Source organism: Myripristis murdjan, chromosome 19 (assembly GCF_902150065.1).
Source record: "Myripristis murdjan chromosome 19, fMyrMur1.1, whole genome shotgun sequence".
NCBI lineage: Eukaryota > Metazoa > Chordata > Actinopteri > Holocentriformes > Holocentridae > Myripristis > Myripristis murdjan.
The window spans coordinates 15348779-15370324 of record NC_043998.1 but is presented as its reverse complement, the minus strand read 5'-3'; the positions used below and the strand labels follow the sequence as shown (position 1 = coordinate 15370324).

The 21546-nt window shown below is 43.1% G+C and overlaps 1 protein-coding gene across 4 annotated transcripts in view; it reads right to left on the bottom strand.

Annotated features, from left to right (window-relative positions):
- Positions 1–21546, bottom strand: part of pald1a (phosphatase domain containing paladin 1a) — a 50111-nt gene that overhangs the window by 7357 nt on the left and 21208 nt on the right. For all 4 annotated transcript variants that reach the window (XM_030078383.1, XM_030078382.1, XM_030078380.1 and 1 more), the window contains one exon: positions 4487–4642. In XM_030078383.1, coding sequence (XP_029934243.1) covers positions 4487–4642 — 156 coding nt within the window. The remainder of the gene's footprint in view (positions 1–4486; positions 4643–21546) is intronic.

Sequence of the window (21546 nt, the reverse complement as noted above, 5' to 3'; positions counted from 1 at the left end):
CAGTGTCTTGTTCCCGGGTGTATGCCTGCATTTTCTCATGGCATAACTGGGCCATTAGAGTCACTCTGATGCACCACATATATTCCCTATTCATAACAGGAAGAATATGCCCCGATTGACCGTGCATATTTCTGCAGCAATTGTTTGCACAGCAATTGTTCCAGTCTATTTTGGAATTCCATGTTTTTTCTTTCAGTTTATTCCACCTCAATAAAGACAAAGAAGGAGGAGATTTTCATTCAGTGATTTCCAAACATTCCAGGGCCTTGGTTGGGTTTCTCCAGGCGGTCTGCTTGCGTATAAGAATAGAAGATGGCCGATGCCACAAGCCACATCACAAACCAATGTGTTTATTTATTTACTCTGACCACAATTTTCTTCACATTTCTGAAACTCTCAAATTTAAACCATAAAAGTTCCATTTTTTCAGCCTGAGGAAATAACCCTGTAGCTGTTACAGGTGGATGCAATGTAAGTGTTTCCACCCCAAGTGGCGGTCTTTGCTGCTTTGCTGTGTTGATTCAGTATGGAACTGCTGATGGGTTGCAATACACCTTTTGTGCTGCGGTTCGTTACTCTTTGAAAGACATACCAGTGATTCTGAATGTTTAATATCAATTTAATGTGTGTACTTCACATTTATGCTTATCTTTTCCCAAGGCAAGCGGTCATATTTTAGAACTCCAGTATAATTTTCCTCCCTTTTATCCAGACGTTGGTTTCCATTCATTCTACTACGATATGAAAATGAGCTTTCAGAGACTTCAAACTTTCTTCACACCAGTATTCCCTCATTATAATAAAGTTGTCCACATTCGTTTTCCTAAAAGCAGCAGCACTGTTGTGTTTTGATGACTTGAAATTGGGGCGGAGTGAAACGCATGGTGGGCAGGTGGGCATTTCCACCAAAAATTCAAATTTAAAAATTGAGGAATTTTGATTGCATGCTGTGAAGTCTTTAGTAGCCCTGCTGGTTTGTTGTGATGTAAAATGTGGATAAACTGTAGTAAACAGTCTAAATATTCAAAATCACTGGCATGGTTCTTTAGGGTGTACAGTCACACTCGTCTATCTAGTTACCTACAGTCAGCTCATGATAAATAACATCCTTTCACATTTAAAACCACTCATTTCTTTCACGCGCTCTCTCTTTTTGCTATTACTGTTAACTGCCTCACCACTAAAACCGATGACACACATCATAAAACTTCAAATCAAATTATGCCTCTAACACTAGCCTTGCTAATGTTAATTGCCAACAGCTGCTGCACACACACACTTAGGTACCGCTCGCCCTGATATGTGCCAACTTTCATGTTAAAGCTAGCTACTGCCACTCCATCATTAACACTGACCAGTGTTAACTAAAACCAAAATAAAATTCAGCTTAGCGACTGCTAAGGTTACAGTTATGAGGCGCTGCGACCCACAGCACAGGAGCAGTTTCCATTCCCTGTGAATTGTCATTGCAGCCACAAGATCTAACAACACCAAGCAATGGCAGTTTGAGGAATTACAGATATTGTGACATCGGCTACTGTGTGGTTTTGATGTCTAAAGTTGAATTTCCATCAAAAGCAAACAGACAAAGGAGAGATATGATATCCTTGATGTATGTAAATATTACTAATGAACAGAACTTTGGTCATACAGAGTTGTGTAGTGGGCAGGGTTTATTTGGCCGGCCAGCATCCCAACAGTAAAAATTCCATTCATCTTTCCAACGGCGATGTTACACGACTGCAACTTCCAGCAATTGGATGGGCAGGAAACTCTCCCGGTTGAATCATCAGTACGAACAATAGGCGTTGAAATAATTTAGGTTTATTGGGGAAAAAAAGGTGAAAAGTGTAAATAAAATTTTAGGGGATTAGTCAACTAGTCTGATGGTTTACTGCATCATGAAATAGCCAGTCGCTGTGCTTGAAAATCTGCCACCTGTGCTTAACTTTTCATAATCTGCACTAGCTCACTAGCTGTCTTCCCACTGTCTTACAACTCACTAGGGCTGTCTTGGAGCCAGGCGATGTCAATGGCCCTTGGCCTTGCGAAAACTAAATCCATTTGCGTTTCCACTCTCGTGCTGATAGCTCCGCAGTCTTGCACCATAAGCCGCCCATCACATGCCGCCCTGGAGTAAACATCATACATCCTGTAGGAAGCAAGTGGATAACGTCTGCACACCCGTCACCAACTAACTACTGCAGAACTGCGTACCACGGGAATTTTTCCCTTTGGACGCCACTTTGTGTGTTTTAACTGCCATTTTTTCAGTTTTTCTCGGACTTGTCCTGTTGTGCATTGGATCCCCACCGCTGCCAGCTCTCTCACTATATATCGCATAACGTCCTCATTTCGGCAAACACAGCTGATTTGACACTGGACATTATCCTCTGCCCAGACAGTGAGTACAGCCCTAATGTCCTCATTTGACCAGGACCGCTGTTTGTTCTCCTTGTTTTTTTCTATGGTATTTTTCTGCCACACAAGCAAGCTGCTGCGTTGACATCTGTGCTTATCAGCTGCACCGTCTCCCCACTTGTGACCCTTAACTCTGCCTCAGACCTTGGATAGCCCTGTCTGGCCCATGGCTATGTGGGAAGCCACTGGCACTTAGAAACTGGCCCCACAGCCCCACCAAGGTGCCATCAAAGACCAGAAGTGACAGTGGAAATCTGTCCTTGGAACGCACTAGCACACCCGCATTTGGCGCGACAGTGGAAAGCCGGCTACTGAAAACTTGTGCAGACATTAAATACCATTTAATGCTCCACTCTAAAAGCTTGTCTTACAATCGAGGCTAAAAACTTGCTCTGTGGTGAAAATATGCTACTTCTCGAAAGAATGAAATTTATGGGCTTTCACTGAGCTTACATGTGAGAGCTGAGCTATTGCAATCTTTTAATCAACACCAAATGCAAAGTGAATTTAAATGAAACCATGCAAGGCAGACACACAAAGTATTTCTCTGACCAACATGGTGCTGAAGTCAGATGGTGCGTTCTGCCCTGACTAGATTTGGTTTTACTCTCTTTGTCACTGATTTCACTGAAACGCTGTGTGTCAAACTGCCAAACTAGCACTTTGCTCTTGCATAAGCACTTGCTCATTTAAACCTTCAAAAACTGTGGGCAAAACTGAACTTACTGGAACAAACATTTTGAATGCCAAGATGCCAGTGATCTTGGTGTTAATGAAAACCATGACAATGAGTTCCTCCTTCAGTGCGGAGGTGGGGGTGGGTGAGTGTACCACTTACAGCCTGCTCATTTGTTTGGAATGCACATAAATTCCCTGCTTTACTGTAGGGGCACAGCTGGCCAAACGATTAATGTACCAACAAAAACACAGGGCCTAGACATTATGAAGTTCAATGTGTGAAGAACCAGGCCACAATAGAACTAGAATAAGCTTGTAAATTCCAGGGGGAAAATCCAAATGAAACTCTGGTAACGGTTCACAGCGCACAAACCGGAGTGCACAAGTGGGAAAAAGCTGTGCCTCCTCCTAAGTCTGTTTTTCACCCGAGACAATTTTGACAGCTGGAAGATAATGCTATTGACACATGTTGCAGCGTGGGTCGTCGAAAGATTTGTTCCCCTCCCTTGGATTTAATGAAGCCGGGGCAACTAACAACGTTCACATTTTGCACAGCGGCAACAACAAAAAGTGTGGTTGCATCGCTACAACCTCCTCCAGTTTATCTTTTCACCTTCCTCTACAGCCGGCACTGAAGATCTGGCTCAACTTTTTAATGATACAGCGCACATCCAGCATGGAGACGACTCTGCTGGCATCGCCTTGCTGGAATTTCCATGGGCCATCCAAGGAAAGATTCAGTGAGTCACTATGTGAGGAGGGGTGCTTGGGCTTCACATGGGGTATATGCACTGTGTCAGACAGGGTGCCCTGAGAACCTGACACATATAAAAGCAGAGTAAAGGGGCAATGACTTTATTAACAGGATTATCCAGACATTCCCACCCAGTAGCCCACCAAATTGGAATGTTAAAAGTAAAACAAACCAGTTATAAGGCTAAAAGTTAAAACGGCAAAAGTGCTTCCGACCCCGACAGTTTTCATTCAACAGTCTTATAGGTGGCCTGATGGGAGAGCGATCATTAGCAAACATGACTTAGCCTACATTCTATTTATATTTCCTGCAGATTAGATGCTTCCCAGCAGGCGAAGCCACTTTGCGCATGTCAAAAAAAAAAAAAAAAAAAGTTATATTCTGACTAAATGCTTTGGGGCATGTAAACACACATCTTATCAGATCACTTTGTTTAGCCTCCATGTAAACAGTTAAGCTGGAAATACTGTCCAATAACCACAGCTAGTGTCACAGATGTGTAAAATGGACTTCAAACACAATCTGGATTTTTAAACATAGACTATATCAGTGCTTGGGACATGTTGTCATCCACCACCATGGATAATACAGAGCATTAACAAGGATGTGTGAAACGGAAATGGCCAAAAATACCTGTTCCATCCAAAGAGTGAAAGAGCGCTGCCAGGAGTCTTTCTTCTCTAGATGCAGGTAGGTGTTGAAGAGGATGAGGTAAATGTAGCGCTCCAGGTATTGCAGGCTCTTCAGCAGCAGCTGTTGTGACTCCTTTTCTGTTTTGCCACTTTTGATCTAAAAAAAAAAAAAAAGGGGGGGGGGGAGGTGGGGGAGTCAGCAAAGAATGCAAAGTCATGTTTTTTTCTAGGAACAGGGCAAAGCAAACAATTTTTTGGCCCAACTTTTAGTGAGCCTAAGCTACTACTTGCTCATTAGAATTCATAACACTTAAATAATTCACCAAACAACACTGGAAAAATGAGCTAAAAATTACTGGAATGCATCACATCATTTGCTGCAACACTATGGATCAGTTCTCTTCTTTGCAAGTTTATTGCGCCAGTCACGCTCAGCGTTCTGGGACATTTGTGGTTAACTAGACTACCAATGAGATCAAAGTTGATTTCAGCTTATATAACATCCTCATTCCTGCACTGTGCTTCTCTTATATCCCCCCACCGCCTGCATGGACATTATTTCCGCTTAGCCCTGGCATAATGTTGTTTGTCTTTCTCTCCCTTAGGCCATCAGCTCCACCAGGGTCTATCTACTCCACAGTAGTAAATGCAAACTGAGAGCCATGCACTAACAACTATCGCTGCAGTGCTTGGGCTATTAGAGCACACAAAAAAAATCACCGAGACTGGATAGGAAAAGGCTCTTTGCCACCAACTGTTCACACTATCAGCTCATTTCATCCAACTACATACACTGCTACCTAACATCAACCATTAGGAAATAACAGCAGGCAGATGTCTGACAGAAATTTGTATCACAGAGCTTGGTAGGGATTCCGTGTAAAAATAAAATATCGATACGGTTTCATTTCTTCTAGAAACAAGAAAATTTACCAGTGCTGAATAGAGGCAAATGGATGCATGGGGATTTAATTTTGAAGCACAAAATCAAAGCAAAGCTACAGAAAATTAAAATGGGAGAATGTCTATACAGAAGTGCTGGAAAATAACTGTCAGCTCCTGCAGTGTTAATTGTCGAAATCAAATAAAAAGTTTTACTATGAAATTCAACTATCCTTCTCCCTCATGCCCAACCCACAACTTTATGTTTAAAGGCTGCTTTTCAAGCCTCTGTGACTTAAATGCAGCGGGTGACTGTTGCCTTGTCACACCAGCGAGGCGAAGTGAAGTAGCGTCTAGGCAATTTTAACTAAGTGTCCAGGCCATCTCGAAAAACAACTTTGTGGGATATGGCGGGCCCACTTTGAGACCATTTAATCCAAAGGAAGAGTGTCCTCTCTCATCACATCCTCTCCTCTCCTTCCCTGTTTTTCTGTTGCAGAAAACCCTGTGGCAGACGGTGGTTGTGACCTTTGCCAAAAAAGGGGTCAGTGAGTCAGCAGTGCATGCTAGTATTCACAACAGCTGCAGACTCCCTGTGCCTTCAAAGCTGCTTCAGCTCCATTCTCTGACCGTTTAAGATCATAGTCAGATGCTGGGTCTTATAATAATGGTCTAAATATTGTCCTTCACGACAGAAGACTGGGGAAAGCGCTATGACTGCGGCTCTGTCCGTCCACAGGCTGTCCACAGGTATCAGAGAGTTAAATTAGAGTTTAATGCTCTATCAAAGATAATTTTATCCAAACTGAAGACCGACTGTTGGAAAAATTGACTTTTTCTTATTCAAAAGAGCATTGCAGGTAAGTGTACATGTAAGTGCTATATATTCAGTAATGTGCTGTGTTTTTGGTGGTAGATTATTTGTTTGGAGACACCCTGGTTTGTTCACCTCTGTCATGCACAATTTCTGAGCCTCTGCTGGCCCATTTTGGATGAAGGTTCGGACAATGATCTAGTTTGACATTAGGGTCCAGCATGTTGAATATAAACTTCATTAGCTCGCCACAGCGCCACCATCACTCAACAGGGCCCTATGTGTCATGTTAAATCAACCTCTGAACGATGCTTTTTACACTGATGTACAGTATCTACAAAATGAAACTAATTGGCCTGTCACAACAGGCCAAAAAGTCCACAAGTTTCAAGCAGTGGTGTCTTATGGCCACACTAAGTCGGATAATTGTGAAAAAGCCATTGCGGTGTCCCCAATACGTTCTCTATCAAACACATGCACGCCTATACACATTGCCTGTGCAACTTTCAATGTTAGATTACAGCCAGGATCATATGACAATCCTACAATATTTTCAAAAAGTTTTCCCAATCCACACTACACCAGTTTTTTCAATTTTACACACTTTAAAGAGTGTCTTCAGAACCCCCAATTTTTGCAAGTGCAAAACATTGGCTGAGTGTAGATAGGAAAATAAATTGGGCAGAAAACGATGTGTTTTTGAATTCACCCAACTCACTGTGCTTCACATGCTTGACCTTGAGGTCTGGCTTTTACAAAATAAACCTGACTGGACCACTGCAGCGCCGCCAACAAGCCAAACCATCCCCAAGCTTCAAGTAGCAATTTCTCAGACACTGCACATCTCACACACAAAAACAACTGCAACCAGGGCGACTTACACCAATCATAGGGGACATGCTGACATGTTGGTATGTCCACTGATTATGAGAAATGGCTAGAAACGGCCTTTAGTTGGAATTTTAAGGTACTCAGTGACCTTTGTGACCATAAGTGGCACTATAGTGCACACACACAAGTGCAGGAAAATAGGGTCCCCGTTTTGTTTACATAACATATTCTTCCAGCACACCATGAGTACTGAAGCGAGGCAATTCACATGAAAAATTTAACAATGCAGCTTTCAAAATACTCCAAAATAAGGCTTTGCAGATGTCTTTTGAGGTAGGAAATGCATTCAAGCAGTTCAACAGGCCCCAAGGACAACCACAATGTGTTTTGCTGAGATATTCTGAATGCAAATAAAGCCAAGTGGAAGTGCCTTTAAGAATGAGATGATAAGAGCGATCAGCTGAAAACAGAAAGCTCTTAGCAAAAAGATTCAGTGAATAGAGATGCTGGAGGACAAATTGTTTATTTTAAGGTACATTAGCAAAAAGCAGACAACACTCAATAAATGCAATCTTGCTAAACAAAAATCAGCAAAGTAACTAGCCAAGCATAGTAGGATCTTAGGATGTTGGAATTTTCCCTCCTCATGGGGAGGGATGCTGTTTTTTTTTTCTCTCCTTGATTGTTAGGGGACTTGAGGTTACCCTGGCTTCAAGTGGCAAGGTCTGCCATCCAGCTGTGAGATGGGATGGCCGTCGGGGGTAAGACAGAGAAACAGGCAGGGGGGAATATAGTCTGGATTAATGAACCGTCTGCAGCCAACCAGATCCGCAGAATACTGCTGTCTGTACCAACACACTTTGGACTGATGGACAACTGCTCATTCTTGGTGGATCTTTAAAAAGGTTATCCACTCACAGTCTGCAGCCTATCAGGGAAATATATTAAGGACATTTTCTGGGCTGCATAGAGAGTAATGAAGGTCTATAGCACGCCACACTAAGTAGGTGGGCTGGCAGTCTGGGTAATTTGAAATGTGCACAGTTCACCATAATACGATCGTTCCAGAGCTGAATGACGCAACAGAGCAAGAGAGGGAGTAAGTGGGGTTTCCTGTCCATTTCCAAACAGCGGTGGGATCGCAGTTTTCCAAGCATCCGCAGCAGAGCGGAGGAGAAACTACACCAACGCGAGGAAACGATGTGCAGACGGTTGTCTCTGAGCTCTCCGGGGGCACAGAGTGGAACAAAGGAAGTGCACACACACACGCGCGCGCATCTCACTTTTTCCAAACAAGTGGCCTCGTGCCTGGCAGTTGACTACACTGGAGAGCAGGTGAGTGCTACTGAACCTGATCACCCTGCGCACCCTGCACTCCCAGGGGGCTTTGAGCACTCCGCACACCCTTTCAACTCTCTTAGGCTGGAAATCCACAGTGCCAAAGCCTGGCAGCCATCTGTGCTCAGGCCACGGCCAGACATCCAGCTCATAATGCACACATGCACACGGAGCCCAGATCAGACGGGGAGATTGTATAATTCACACCTCCTCAAATTGCAAAAGCCTTATTCTGTATTTACATACTTCGATCACAGCTGGAACACACATAAAAGCGCACGATCCAAGCTTGCATATTTGCGAAGGTGTGCCGCACATCTAGTGACCAGTCATCGCTGCGTGTCTTCACGGCTTTAAGTTTGGAAGTGATTCATTGCCTCCAAAGACAAAAGGCACGCATCCTCACTCAGTTATACCGTGCTGCCTCGAAACTTTCTAATCAGAATTTGAAAAATGATTCTCTACACTTGATGTTTTGATGCCCTGAACAGGAGGCAAAGAAAACCACAGTCATACAGTCTGTTCCATTAACTCCATCTGTGAATTATGTAACCATTTGAAAAATGCCTCTGAAATACAAACTCAGGGGAAAACAAAAACAAAATGGGAATGGTATAGATAGGAAGTAGTAAGTCAAGTGTGTTGACCTGAGGTGACCAAAGGACAGAGGGCATGGAGGGTTTGTCTTCGTTTTCAGTGGTGCGATGGTGTGAATTTATGTAATGCAGATTTTAAAAGGGGTTTCCTCTGTCACACTGTGCCTCTCCACATACACAGGACCATATGGTGGGTGCGAGCAGCCTCACGTGCACTCCCACCAATTCCCTAAGAAAAACAATGTTTGGGAAGACGTGGAGAAGGAGCAGACTGAATTCCTTCCATTCCATGTGAGGGAGATGGGCTTGAGGACTTTGGATTTGAGAGGGTTGCATTTTTAGGGCTGTGCAGTATGCATATAATCATATTCGCTGTCACAGAGTTTCTCTCTAGCGCGCTGCACAGTTAGAACATGCTAAATCAAAACAAGTACATTGCACTTTCTTACGAGCCGTACTGACAGAATGAACTGAAGATTGCTTATCGTGTTTCTGCAGGTGGACCAATTTGTATAAACATTCAGTCAACCAGCGCTTAAATGTTGCAAGACACTAAGTTTTTCCCCTTCATGAAATGAAAGTCTTGCTTTGTTATATCCAAGGTGCGGGCAGGAAAACGATGGGAACGTCAGCATCCTCTCCATCTAGCCTGGCTTTTGAGAACAAAGGAAGTGACTGGTTGTTCACTGTCAAAGGTGAAAGCCATAATTCTGCCATCCATTGAGGTGTGATTATAAATGCCCTCAACTCTGCTAGGTCTTGTGTGAGATGGGAGGCTGGCCAAACATTGACCACATACCATTGTTGAGGGAGTCTAGGAATGCCGCCAGGCTGAGCAGCCGTCTGCATGAGGACAACGTGGACGTGAAATAAGTGAAGAGGAGCGGGAGGCAAAGTATTTTATCGCAGCATGCACACGTTGAGGGTGCAATTGGAAAAAACTCATCAATGCCACTTCATTACAGAGGACCAGAGTTATACACTAGAGTCAATCTGCCGCAGTCTGATTCAATGGTATGGACTCTTCGGTTTTATAATTGGATTTTACACTATGGAAAAATGCGATGTATGTTTGCCTGTCACATCAAATCTTATTAAATGCAAACAAATACCTTGCAGATAAGCTTTTTCTCTTCTCACATTTTAAATATATCCCTCCAGGCACATATGACCTTAGTTTTATAAAACACTGGTTTCCATCAATCAAATTTCAGAACAAAGAAATCAATTCTTAACCATCTTGCACTGGGGTTGTAAGATTTTTCAAGTGCATGAAATTAACAAAACACAATCAAACAAACAAACAAACAAAACTCTGAATCTATGTTGACCATCCTAATGTTTTAGGCATGCAGACAATATAGGGGAAGAACATGATGTACATGTGGATATGAGCACAGTGAGAGAGCGCCTTGTCCTGCTGTCTTAACAGGCAGGCAGAGAACGGGATTAGTGTGTGTGTGTGTGTGTGTGTGTGTGTGTGTGTGTGAATACATTAGAAAAACATTAATGCATTCCTCTAAACGTGACTACATTTCTGCATTACTTCAAAACAACGTGTTCAGGTAAGATCTTTCCTACATGCACCTCCAGGACTTGAGCACAGCAAACCACACAGCTATATCTATTAAGACAAGTGGCATCAATAAGTTGGAGGCTGAAACTACTGGAGATCCTGCTCTGTACTGATTTCCGCCCTTTCTCATGAAGCCTTTAAGAACCAGAACCTTTTTGCTCCCAAATAATCCCAGGTAGGCATTCAACTTCCGTTGTCTCATCCAGTCCAGAGCTAAACGCTGCATACTTGGGAAGACAGGGAATACTTGAAATTTTCTCTAAACCAGAGCGCTCTGCAGATCCAAGTCCTCAGCTGGATCAAGAAACCTGCATTTGGGAAATAATTCAGCAGGCTAAATGAAAGTTTTACTGAATGTGAGGAGGTTGCCATAACTCAAACAAGCATCTTTTTTCTTTTTATGTTAGATAATTGTGATTTGATTAGAGTTTCTGACTTCAGTATTCATTTATGTTCTGTGCATGACCGACAGTGTTCAACTTGATTTAAAATGGCATTAAATCCTCTTGACATTACACAGGCTTTCTGGCGCTGATTATTAACTCAATGCACGTTTTATGAAGTACCTTTTTAAAATGCAATTTTCAGACGATAATTAACGGACCAAGAGGCCAAGGCCGTGATTATAAAATGACATGAAATTTCCTCCTCTATTGAAGATGAAACATATTATCTGCTTTTTGAAAGATCCAATGAAAATCCATTAAGTATGACTTGAGCGTAAAGAAACTTTGCAAGGCTGCTGGAGGGAGCAGCATTTTCACAGGCTTTGAAAGCCAGCAGCCAAAATGTTGAGGACCGGCTTTTCTGTCAGCTAATAAGGTTGAGGACCGAACGGAGACGTGCGCACTATGGAGAGGTCTGTCCGCTTGACATATGGTGCCAATTACCAGCCGATGGGGTTGCCGAGGTAAAAAGGCCAATCCAAGTTCCTCCATATTGGCCCTTCCCACCCAGGTTTACACAAGCAGCCATTCATCAGACTCCGCGCAGAATGCCTCCCACCCCAGTCCCAAACCAAAGCCCAACCTGTCTGCTGCGGACATGCAGGCTACACATGGCTCCTTTATTTAAATGAAGAGAGAGACACCTCAAAACATCAAGTATTGGCTTACCATGCCAGGTTTAAGGTTGGTTCATTTACTGGACCCCAACCATTTAGTGTTGCTACCCTATATGAACCGCTTTGAGCATTTCTTCTGATTGCTCTTTCATTGTACATTTGCTAGATTCAACACAAGCACAAAATAAAGCATTATGACATTTAGACAGCATCCTGCAAAATTCTTCTTGCTGTTTTTGCTCCTCGTCCAGTTTTTGCACAAGCTTTCGCAAAAGTTCTCTCTCAGTTCTCTTCACGTTGGTGCTCTTAGGGCCTTTGTGCACAAACTTGTTTTCGATCTCAGTTACAGTGCACATTAGTAATACCATCCCCACACATCTCCTCACTTTTAATGTTTGTTCTGGGGCTCCCATTCAAGTGAGTTTTAATCAAAAGCTGGAACTGCACAGCTATTAGAAAAAAAAGGAAACAAAAAAAAGGGAACAACCGGAGCCAGCAGTTGTCTTGTATCTTTAATTTCCTGTTCATGAGGAGCAAGTAATCGAGAGTGACACCTAGTCCACTGTTACCACTTCCTATCAAGGAACACAGGTCTTTTGTGCAATTGCTTCTTTTGTGTAATCAGTGTCCTCCGAGAAACTGTTTCAGAGGACACCAAATGACAATGGCCATCTTGCTTGATAATAAAACACATTTAAAAGTGCTGGAGCACACTTTATGCACATGAAACACTGGGGCCTTGTGTTAAGAAATATCAAGACCAAATGGAAAGACGTACCCATTGTGAAAATGCTGCCTGTGTTCTGTAGCACACTTCAGTGCATTTGAGTGTTATATCACACAGCCACTTATGATGAATTCATACTTGACTACAAAGTCATTCACTGAAAGGAAAACGCTTTTAATGCTATTTTTTCTTTATTGGGTAATCTGCGTGTATTGTCCAAGAAGTGTAAATGAGGCAATTATATGCTTAACTACTGTGATGAAAGGTACATTTGAAAAATTAAATGAACCTCCATCCTTGACATCGGAAGGGACAAACTCAAAATAGAGTTGCAAAGCAGACAGTTACAGAATACAGCGGCCACTGTGTTTGCTGGCTGAGGGAGAACTTGGCGGAAAACAGAGCCAACTTATCAAACAGACAAACTGAAGGACAGAAGGGCTTCTTTTTCCTTCAATCAAAACACTTTTTCCAGAGACCGGGACGAGTGCAGACGGCTTATCTCACGCCATGTAACATATAGGATGGCATTTCTGCTGAAGACATATGACATCAGCAGAGGACACACTTCTCTTGTCTGGACAAGTTATACAAAGCACACAACTCTCCATAACTCCCTCTCCTTTTTTCCTATCCTACCACTTTGCTGTATTCTAACAATTTTTACTAGAACTCTTTCCAGTGGGATCATAAGAATAAGCTCATAAAGATGTCACGGAGATATACAGTGCATAGGTATATGTACTGTACTGTGGACCTGAGCAGTAACACTGAATGGACTCCAGTTTGTACAGTGCCATTTTGCATCCACTCATGAAATTTATACTGTATTCTTCTATTTTACTGTGCATTTTTTATGTCTATTCTCTCCAAGAAGATCATACTGTAGCTCATCAGCACGTTTCTCTCCTGCATAAATGTCATGAATGGGATAAAGCTGGCTCTATCCGATAGGCCTGAGAGCAGCTCTGGAAGTGTGGAAAAAACTACCTGGCTCACGTGCAAAGAGACACAAATCAGGGTGACAGACGGGCAAGTTGGAGAGTGAAGCTCAAACTCAGACTCAGACTCAGACTCAGGCCGTTGTAAATCCCTGTTTGTGTTCCACTAAGATGCGTTCAGAATGTGAACTCCATGCGCAGACCTTTGTCTGCTAGCATCAAACCAACCAGAATCAATGCAATTCAGCCATGGTGTCTGCTGTCTCTCTGGTACCAGGAGAACTTCGAGTGCTGGATAGTAATCCTCACTGAACAATTTTACGTTGATTTAACTTTTAAAAGGGATCTAAATGGCTACAGATGTCTGTGATAAAACTGACCTACACAGGATTTAAAAAGTTTAGTTGCTGTCTATGTCTGAGACCTTGTCTTCTGAGATATGACCAAAAACATAAAACACGACCCTGTGCGTATACGCTTGATATTAACAGCTTATTAGGCATTACATATCTTTGGTGTTAGACTCAGGGTTAACTTTAAATGTCAACATGAGGTGCATTTCTCATTTACTGAGTTATATTTACCTTTAACAAGAACCTGATAAAAGGTGTGTCACATTATTTACCTCCAAAATACAGTTATGATTTTTTCCCCTGCATTTTCAGATGTGTTTTCTCTGATACAGACAAAATTTTGTTCTCTATGTGTTGTGCAAATAACACTTTGGATACAGTGTCATTGAATCTTCAAATCTTGGTTTTATCTCTAGCAGGAACTCATAAATTTGGTCTACTTTAAACAGCAAAGGATTTATTTGTTTCTGGCTTTCTCTGTTTAGCTCCCATTAAAACTTAAAGAGGACACTGATGAGAACCTTAAACACAACTACGGTTGCCACAGGACAGCAATCTTTTCGAAAGCACCCTGTAAACCTAGATCTCTATTTCGGAACATAGAGCATGTTGTAAATGCTTCACTGGATAGAACTATGGACCACTAGCAAAGAGATGTTTTAAAGGAATATGCCAACATTTTGGGGAAAATGACCTTTTTCTTACTCTCCCAGAATGAGACTAGATGTTCGACACCATTTTCACCTCTGCACCTCTCATCGTTCAGGTCCTGAGCAGCATTTTGTTTTAGCTTAGCATAAAGACTAGAAGTCTATGGGAGTCATTAGCCTTGCTCCGCCAAAGTGAAAAAATAAACTTTACAGCAACTCACAAGCTGCTTTATTTAGACAATAGGTATAGTTTGATCCAGCACAAATTCACTTCTCCTAAAGCAATTTTAGTTTAGTTTAGTTGTTTTTTGTTTTGTTTTTTTAAATCCAAGATGTGTATTTCAAATACTCATGATACAGTGTGTAAATAAGACGGCTTCCAAGCTGCTGTAAGGTTTATTTTTTCACTTTGATAGAGCTGGGCTAGTGACTCCCACAGACTTCAAGACTATGCAAACTAACACGAAATGCTACCATTAGGAACCGAACCACGGGACGTACAGCGGTGAAAATGGCAAAGAAAATCTATCTTGTATCAGTCTGGGTAAGATGGAAAAAAGAGTATCTTGCACAAAGCAGAGGATTCCTTTAAGTTTTCATCTTGCTATGAAATCATTTGTACTAATTTCCTTTTTTTGGATTTACATGATGTTGTTTGTAGTCCACTGCTGTCATTTTGCTTTGTCAGTCCTCTGCAGCATATCCAATACCCATCCCCCAGACATGGGGATGTCAGACATGGACACACACACGCACGCACACACAGTTCTTATACCGTATTTCACCAATTAATCGCCTGGCTGCAAATAGCTGCCTGGTTCTTTTAAACGCCTGGGGTCTGCACCCATTTTGCATATTAAACGCCCACCCGAATAACCGCCAGGGCGATTATTTGCATTATATTGAGGTAAACCCAAAATAAGGCTATTCACCTTATTTTTGCAGAAGTAAACAGTTAGCCGCACAATAACTGTGCGGCACTTGCGTTTTCTGTCAAAATAAGAGAGCTAGCTAACGTTAGAAAAAAGGGTACCGTAATCTTAAATCTACCGACTATAAATATGTTGGACGGTAACTGTCATCACAATAATGGCCTGATACAGGTCTGTGTAAAAATAAATGAAGGCCTGCAGCAAATAGCCGCCTGGTTCTTTGAAACACCTGGGGTCCAAGTTGATTTTGCGTATTAAACGCCCGGGTGATTAATTGGGGAAATATGGTATATTAATATACATACATTGTATGCCTATGTCAACATGTATATAGCTGAACAAAGATCTAAAATCCACATTTAATATACTTGTGCGCCAACCTACGCAACATATGCAATTCATACAGAGGCGTTTTTTCCTTCATTTTTTAAGGAACCCCTCCATCCATCCATCCATCCATACAGTTGGCCAATAGTGAAGCAATCATATCATCTGGCTTCAAGCTGCAGGGCCAGTCTTTATGGATCATGTTGGTGCCCAAGGCTGCTTTTTAAAAGGAACACAGGAGCCATGTTGCAGCCAGTCAGGAGAGGGGATGGAGATGCCTTTACGTTAATGGTTTCTACAGATTCCAAACCTCTGTCTCTCTTTTTCCATTCGCTGTGCTGATGAAATCATGAAGCTGAGGCTGAGTGGGGGTTGAGAGACCAGCTGTGTCAATTCATATACACGCAGATCTGTCATCAAACCAATATGTCTATCTTGCCAGGGCTTAAGAATGAATGTGAGAATGCAGCTTGCGGTTGAGATGCAGCATTCAAATACTCTGTCAGTGACATCGCCGCAAGTAAAGTCATGTAGATTATGTACAGTCTGTGTCACTGAAATATATCTGATCAATTATTTCCACAAGATGCAAAATTTCTAATGTATCCATTAATCAAGGTTAAGACTCATAATAAAACAGCTTTAGCCAGAGCTAAAAGGATCCCCAAACAAAAGTAATAAATTGCATAATGAGTTATCACACTTATTTCTTGGGCTTAGAAGTTGGGAATTAAGTCTGCAGAACATCTAAATCACACGTCTGGTGAGTACAGATTACAAAAGCCACAGCAGGAGACAGGGCTCATCAAGTTAGTCTACACAGAGGCTGGAATATCTGCCCACATTGACCACATTTATTACGGTACATACTGTACATGCACATGCTTGGCAAGGGAGCAAATGGAGACTTGCACTGTGAATCAATCATTTAGAGAACTTTCTAAATACCTTGTGCATGCAAACCCGGCACTGCGCAATACAATGCCATGTGAGCAAGCTTCCACTAGTCAAAGTCAATACTTAAAATTCTCGCTTGAGATCCTCAGATAGATGTTGTGCTATCGATTGTTCACACTCTTGTTTTCTTGTAAGGGAGCCACACAGGTGCTGTCAACACTATTATGTTGATTTATTTAATACATTTACTACATTTTGAGTGCAGTATGCCATTATATTTTCAAGAATTAATTTGCAGCATTCAGTTCAAGTATAGTAACTGAAATGAGCTGATTTTTTCCCTATTGTAAGCTGTCACTGCAGGAAATAAAAACACACTGGGCAAGTCGGGTCTGAATGCTTCCTGCTGACTGTCTCAGGTGCTTGCCCTTAGGATGTGGTTATGGTGTCGTTAACACCAGTTTCATCTGTTGCTCAACTGTCCTCACGTATGAAACATGGTTTCCCCACTGGAGACATTGTGAAAGTGTAATTCCTGGAGCAACTCAACCCAGTCACGACTTTTGCATATCCCAAATGGTTGGCATTTAAGCCACTTGGCCGCTGGGATTGTATTCCCGTAGGTATTTGTTCACTCCTGGTAGCTAGCTGGTGTGAAAGCTAAGGCAGAGAGTGGACCTTTTTCTGGTGAAAGGAGCTGGGGCTTTGCAGGATCTGTCAGATACTATGACCACGGCTACCGGGGGCATGCTTAAACACTCGAGCATGGTTTAAAATTCTGGTAGGTTTAAGTGTGTGGGGGCAGGAGATCTAAGTCCTTCTGTGCTGTGCCCAGTGAGGTCCTAAGCTACGTCCTGGGGCCAATGGCTAAGAGGGGGTGGGGGAGGCAGGGGAGGTCAGGGCAAGGGCCAGGCCGGGGCAGTTTAGCTATTCAGGGGCAAAGGGGATAGACACAGGCATGCTCATAACAATTCCTAAAGCGATCAGCATGCAGAGAGGTAGAGCATGAGAGCTTGATCCCTTGCAGGCAGGGTGTAGAGTGAATGTGCGCAGCGGCAGGACACTATGTTAACTGCAAAGGTTTTGGCACCAAGTGCAGGGTCACGCAGGTTGAAATCCCTGTGGTTTTATACTGTTATGACTTTTTTCCTTCTGCTCTCTTCCTCCAGATTTGTGTGTGTGTGTGTGTGTGTGTGTGTGTGAGAGAGAGAGAGAGAGAGAGAGAGAGAGAGAGAGAGAGAGATACAGAGAATACAGAGAATTATATACATATACTCATTTAATTATACTCATTTACTGTATTTTTCCCCACATATTGTTAGCAACTAGTACATATTATCCATGTCTAACAGTTAACTCAGAGGCATGCTCTCCAATTCATTTACAATGAGGACACTGCACTGTAAGCTGAAATTAATAGAACTGAAAAAGCACGGGGACAGTATTAAGGATTAGTCATATGATAGTATAAGGGCCTCCTGCAACCAAGAATCATTCCCAGGCTTTTTTCTCCATACAGAGTCAAAAATCTGGAAGAAGGTTCCCGCTTATTGTGGAAAACTGTAATACACCACTTGTTTTTCACCCCAATGATTTGTGGATGTCTCTTCTATAGCATGATTGAAAACTGCCTCCATATTTTTCCAACAACTTGTTTATTGTCTTCACACTTTCCCTGGGAAAATATCCTGCGTGGTGGGCGGAAGCAGAAATGGAAAACCAAAGACTCTCTCTCTCTGAGGTCCAAGAAAATAGGGGAGCTTCGTCAAGGCTAACTGTAACCCCACCCTTCAAAAACAGAAATACTTTTGCCAGAAATGGAACCATTTTAGTTGGTGAGATAGTTTTGGTGATTCAACAATAAAACTATGTCAACAGTGTAATCACTGCAATGGGAAAGGTCTTGAACCCGAAATAAGTCAAATTTTGATAGAGAACGCTCTTGCTGCTCTCTATCTGGACTGAAAATAAAACATCTAACATACCGCAGCATTTAAGCCTATTTCATCTTCACTGTGTTTCTCTTTACACTTATAGATTTTCAGATTCTCAAAATTAAAAGCAAGGAGTGACTCTTAAAGTCTCTTAAAGGGAATGTAAGTGGCCTGCAGAGAGTGCCAGTATTCAAAAACCTCCTTATGCCAGTACCCTTGCAGCCAAGTGCCAACCTAATAAAGAGCTTTGTGCCCGTGTTGAATGACTTGAAGTACAAGGTGCTGCTCTCAGGTAGCTATTAGTTTAATAATGAAGGATATAGATGCATGACATGCGCCAACTCTGAATCACAACCTTTAAAATAGTGTTTGTGGAAGAATCACTCAGACTGTAGATGGTAGCCACCTAAAGGATCATGTGATGCACAACCATCGGGGGTAATTGAAACTCTGACTTGTGTATCAACTAAGTATCACTTCAAGTCACTTACAGCTGTGGAAACTACCTTAAAATAAATGCGCTCCTGAATAGCAACTGACTTAAGAGCAGCTGCGTATCCCTACTGCCTTACCACCCCCTCTGGGAAGGCCCTGGGGATGCTTTATTTATCCCTGTGTGCCCCCCACCCCTCCACCCCGAAAAGCACACAAACACACTTTCCCCACAAACACAGGATTGCTGCTTGTAGGCTACTTTGGATGTCTGCGTTGGCTCACGGTTAAAAGCACAGTAGGCCACACCACAAACCCCTACTCTCTGCAATATTCGTGAACAGACAGTTGTGTTTGCTGCATCCAAATAGTTCACCTGGTTGCACCTGCTGGAATGTGAGTTAGAGAACCTGGAAATGCGTTTTGGTCAAAATAAGTCATTTCGTGGACAGCTGCAGCAAATATTGCCATTGGCAGCGGCATGTGAGAGGCTGGGAATTAGGAATAAAAACAACAACCCCTGGCTCCCCCCCTTCCTCCCGCCCACCCTGTGCTGGATCTGACTGAGAGGCTCTTTTCAGAGGCGGTGAGGCCAACCCGCACTTCAGCCGAGAAGAACCTGTCTCTGGTTCAGGTGGGCTCCTTTTCACGCCAATATTTCCTTTGGCTGTAACAGATCTCCAACATGTAATTGGCCCACTTATGTCAAGCAGGCATCCTAATTGAGAGGAGAATTGTAAACACAGAGGACCATCAAGTGAAATGAGTCTTATTGATAGCTGAAATGATGATGCAAAGCTGCGCAGCGCTGGTCCCTAACCGGCCAAAATGGTTAATTAACCCCTCCAGCTTGGCGACCACTTACCATTCCACTACTTTTATCATTTTCTCTCTCATTTCCTCTGTTCTTTCTAAACACTTGTTCTTTTTTTCAACTCATCTGGCTGCCAGTATTGTGGTGGTCCCCTCAGCCCCCTAAACCCTTGAGTATTTGGCCCAGTTCCTCCCCCTGCCTTCCTGAAGACGTCCGCTACCTTTCCTCAGAAAACCTGCTCACAGCACTCTCCCCTTTCTGAAAATATTTTTCCACTGCCCCGTCCAAACCATGAGGGCCTTTCTTTGGACACACATGCACACAGCGTGATTTGCGTTCATCCACTCCACTGTGTCATGCTTTCTAGTTCGCTTTTCAGCAAAAGACCTCGCATATTTTCAGTGGTAGATATGATAAAGTTGATGAGAGATAAGAAAAGAAAATGGGATTTTTCAAAAAGTGGTAAAGCGAAAGCTCGGACACTCCCTAACCCTACCGAAAGTGAAAAGGAGTTTGTGTTTCTAAAACTCGCATTTCTGCAGCGCTCTCCCTTTTTGATAGGCTTTAATGTGTCGAGTAATCGCTGTTACACGCATTAAGAAGAGAATAAAGTTTATGAGTAAAGCTGCTGGGTAAGGACCAACCAGGTGGAAGGTAAGACCAGGCATGCTAGTATTAAAAGCCTACTCAGCACACATCTAGAAATATAATGGTCTGTGGAAATGAGGGATCAGACAAGGGACATAAAAATGAAAAATGAGGGAGGACGGCGGATATAAAAATGAAGATGGACAGAGACGGAGGAGTGGCAATAGGAATAGGAGGGTGAGACAAACAGATGAAGAGGCCCCCCCACTGCCTCGAAATCCTTTCTAATTATCACCAAATAAATCTCAACAGTCTGTTTCTGACACTAAACATCGCCACAACACACCTGCAAAAACCACAAATACTCGGTAAAGGACAGCAAACAGTGGGAAAGGTTATCTAAGCAAACAACAGTGTGCTGAGTGCTTGAGGCCATTCCCTACCTCACACTGACAATGGAAAGAAAAAAAAGGTCCCTGCAGCTAGTTCCTGTGCAGGAGGAGGAGGAGGAGGAAGAGAGAGAGGAGAGGAAGCAGCCTCTCTGCTGTGCCGGCCCTGCTGCCAGGGGAATGTTATGAGGTGTAGCTGGCTGAGTGAGTTCGTGTTGGACTGGACATCCCGCTGGTGGTGGAGGACACGTCTGTAACGCAGCGTCACGCCTGGTCGGCAGCAGGGATTTACGGGCCCTTCATGAAGCCTCTCGGAGGAGACCGGACCCCCCCACACACACATGCACCCCACCGCCCCTTCTCTTCACCACCACCACCACAGGCCCCTCCGAGAGCTCGCGGACGGTTTGTGTCCCAGTGTAAATACATTTTTCTCTATCAAAGACACATTTTCCAACCACTGTCAGGGAGGAGGGCACTTTGGAGAAGCGAGGAGGGGAAGACTACGTGAGGAGGGAGCGGGAATGAAGGTGGTTAAGGGAGACGTTTTCCCCCCATTTGCCCCCGCCTCCTTCCCCCCTTTTTCTCCCCGTCCGCTCGGGTTCTAGAAACATCTGGCACTGTTTATCACCTGGCCCCGCTGGTTCATGGCGGAGCGAAAGGCCAAGAGGGAACACAGTGCCAACCTGAGGTCCTCCGTGCACGGGCTCACAGCAGGGTTCAACTCTGGGAGAGGCATTGAGGTCAATGCACTTTTACAGAACCGTATTTAAAATGTAAAAAAAAAAAAACAGTAATTTCCAGTTCAAGAGTTACAAATTGAATATATGTAAGATGAAACGCACAACCTGACTTGATCGATCTCAAAATCAATTGGTCACAAAGGTTCCCTCAAGGCTCCAAGGAACGAAAGGGCAACGTGACGCCAGGGGATTTCATTGATAAGCACATTAAATCGCTTAATCAAAATCTATTAT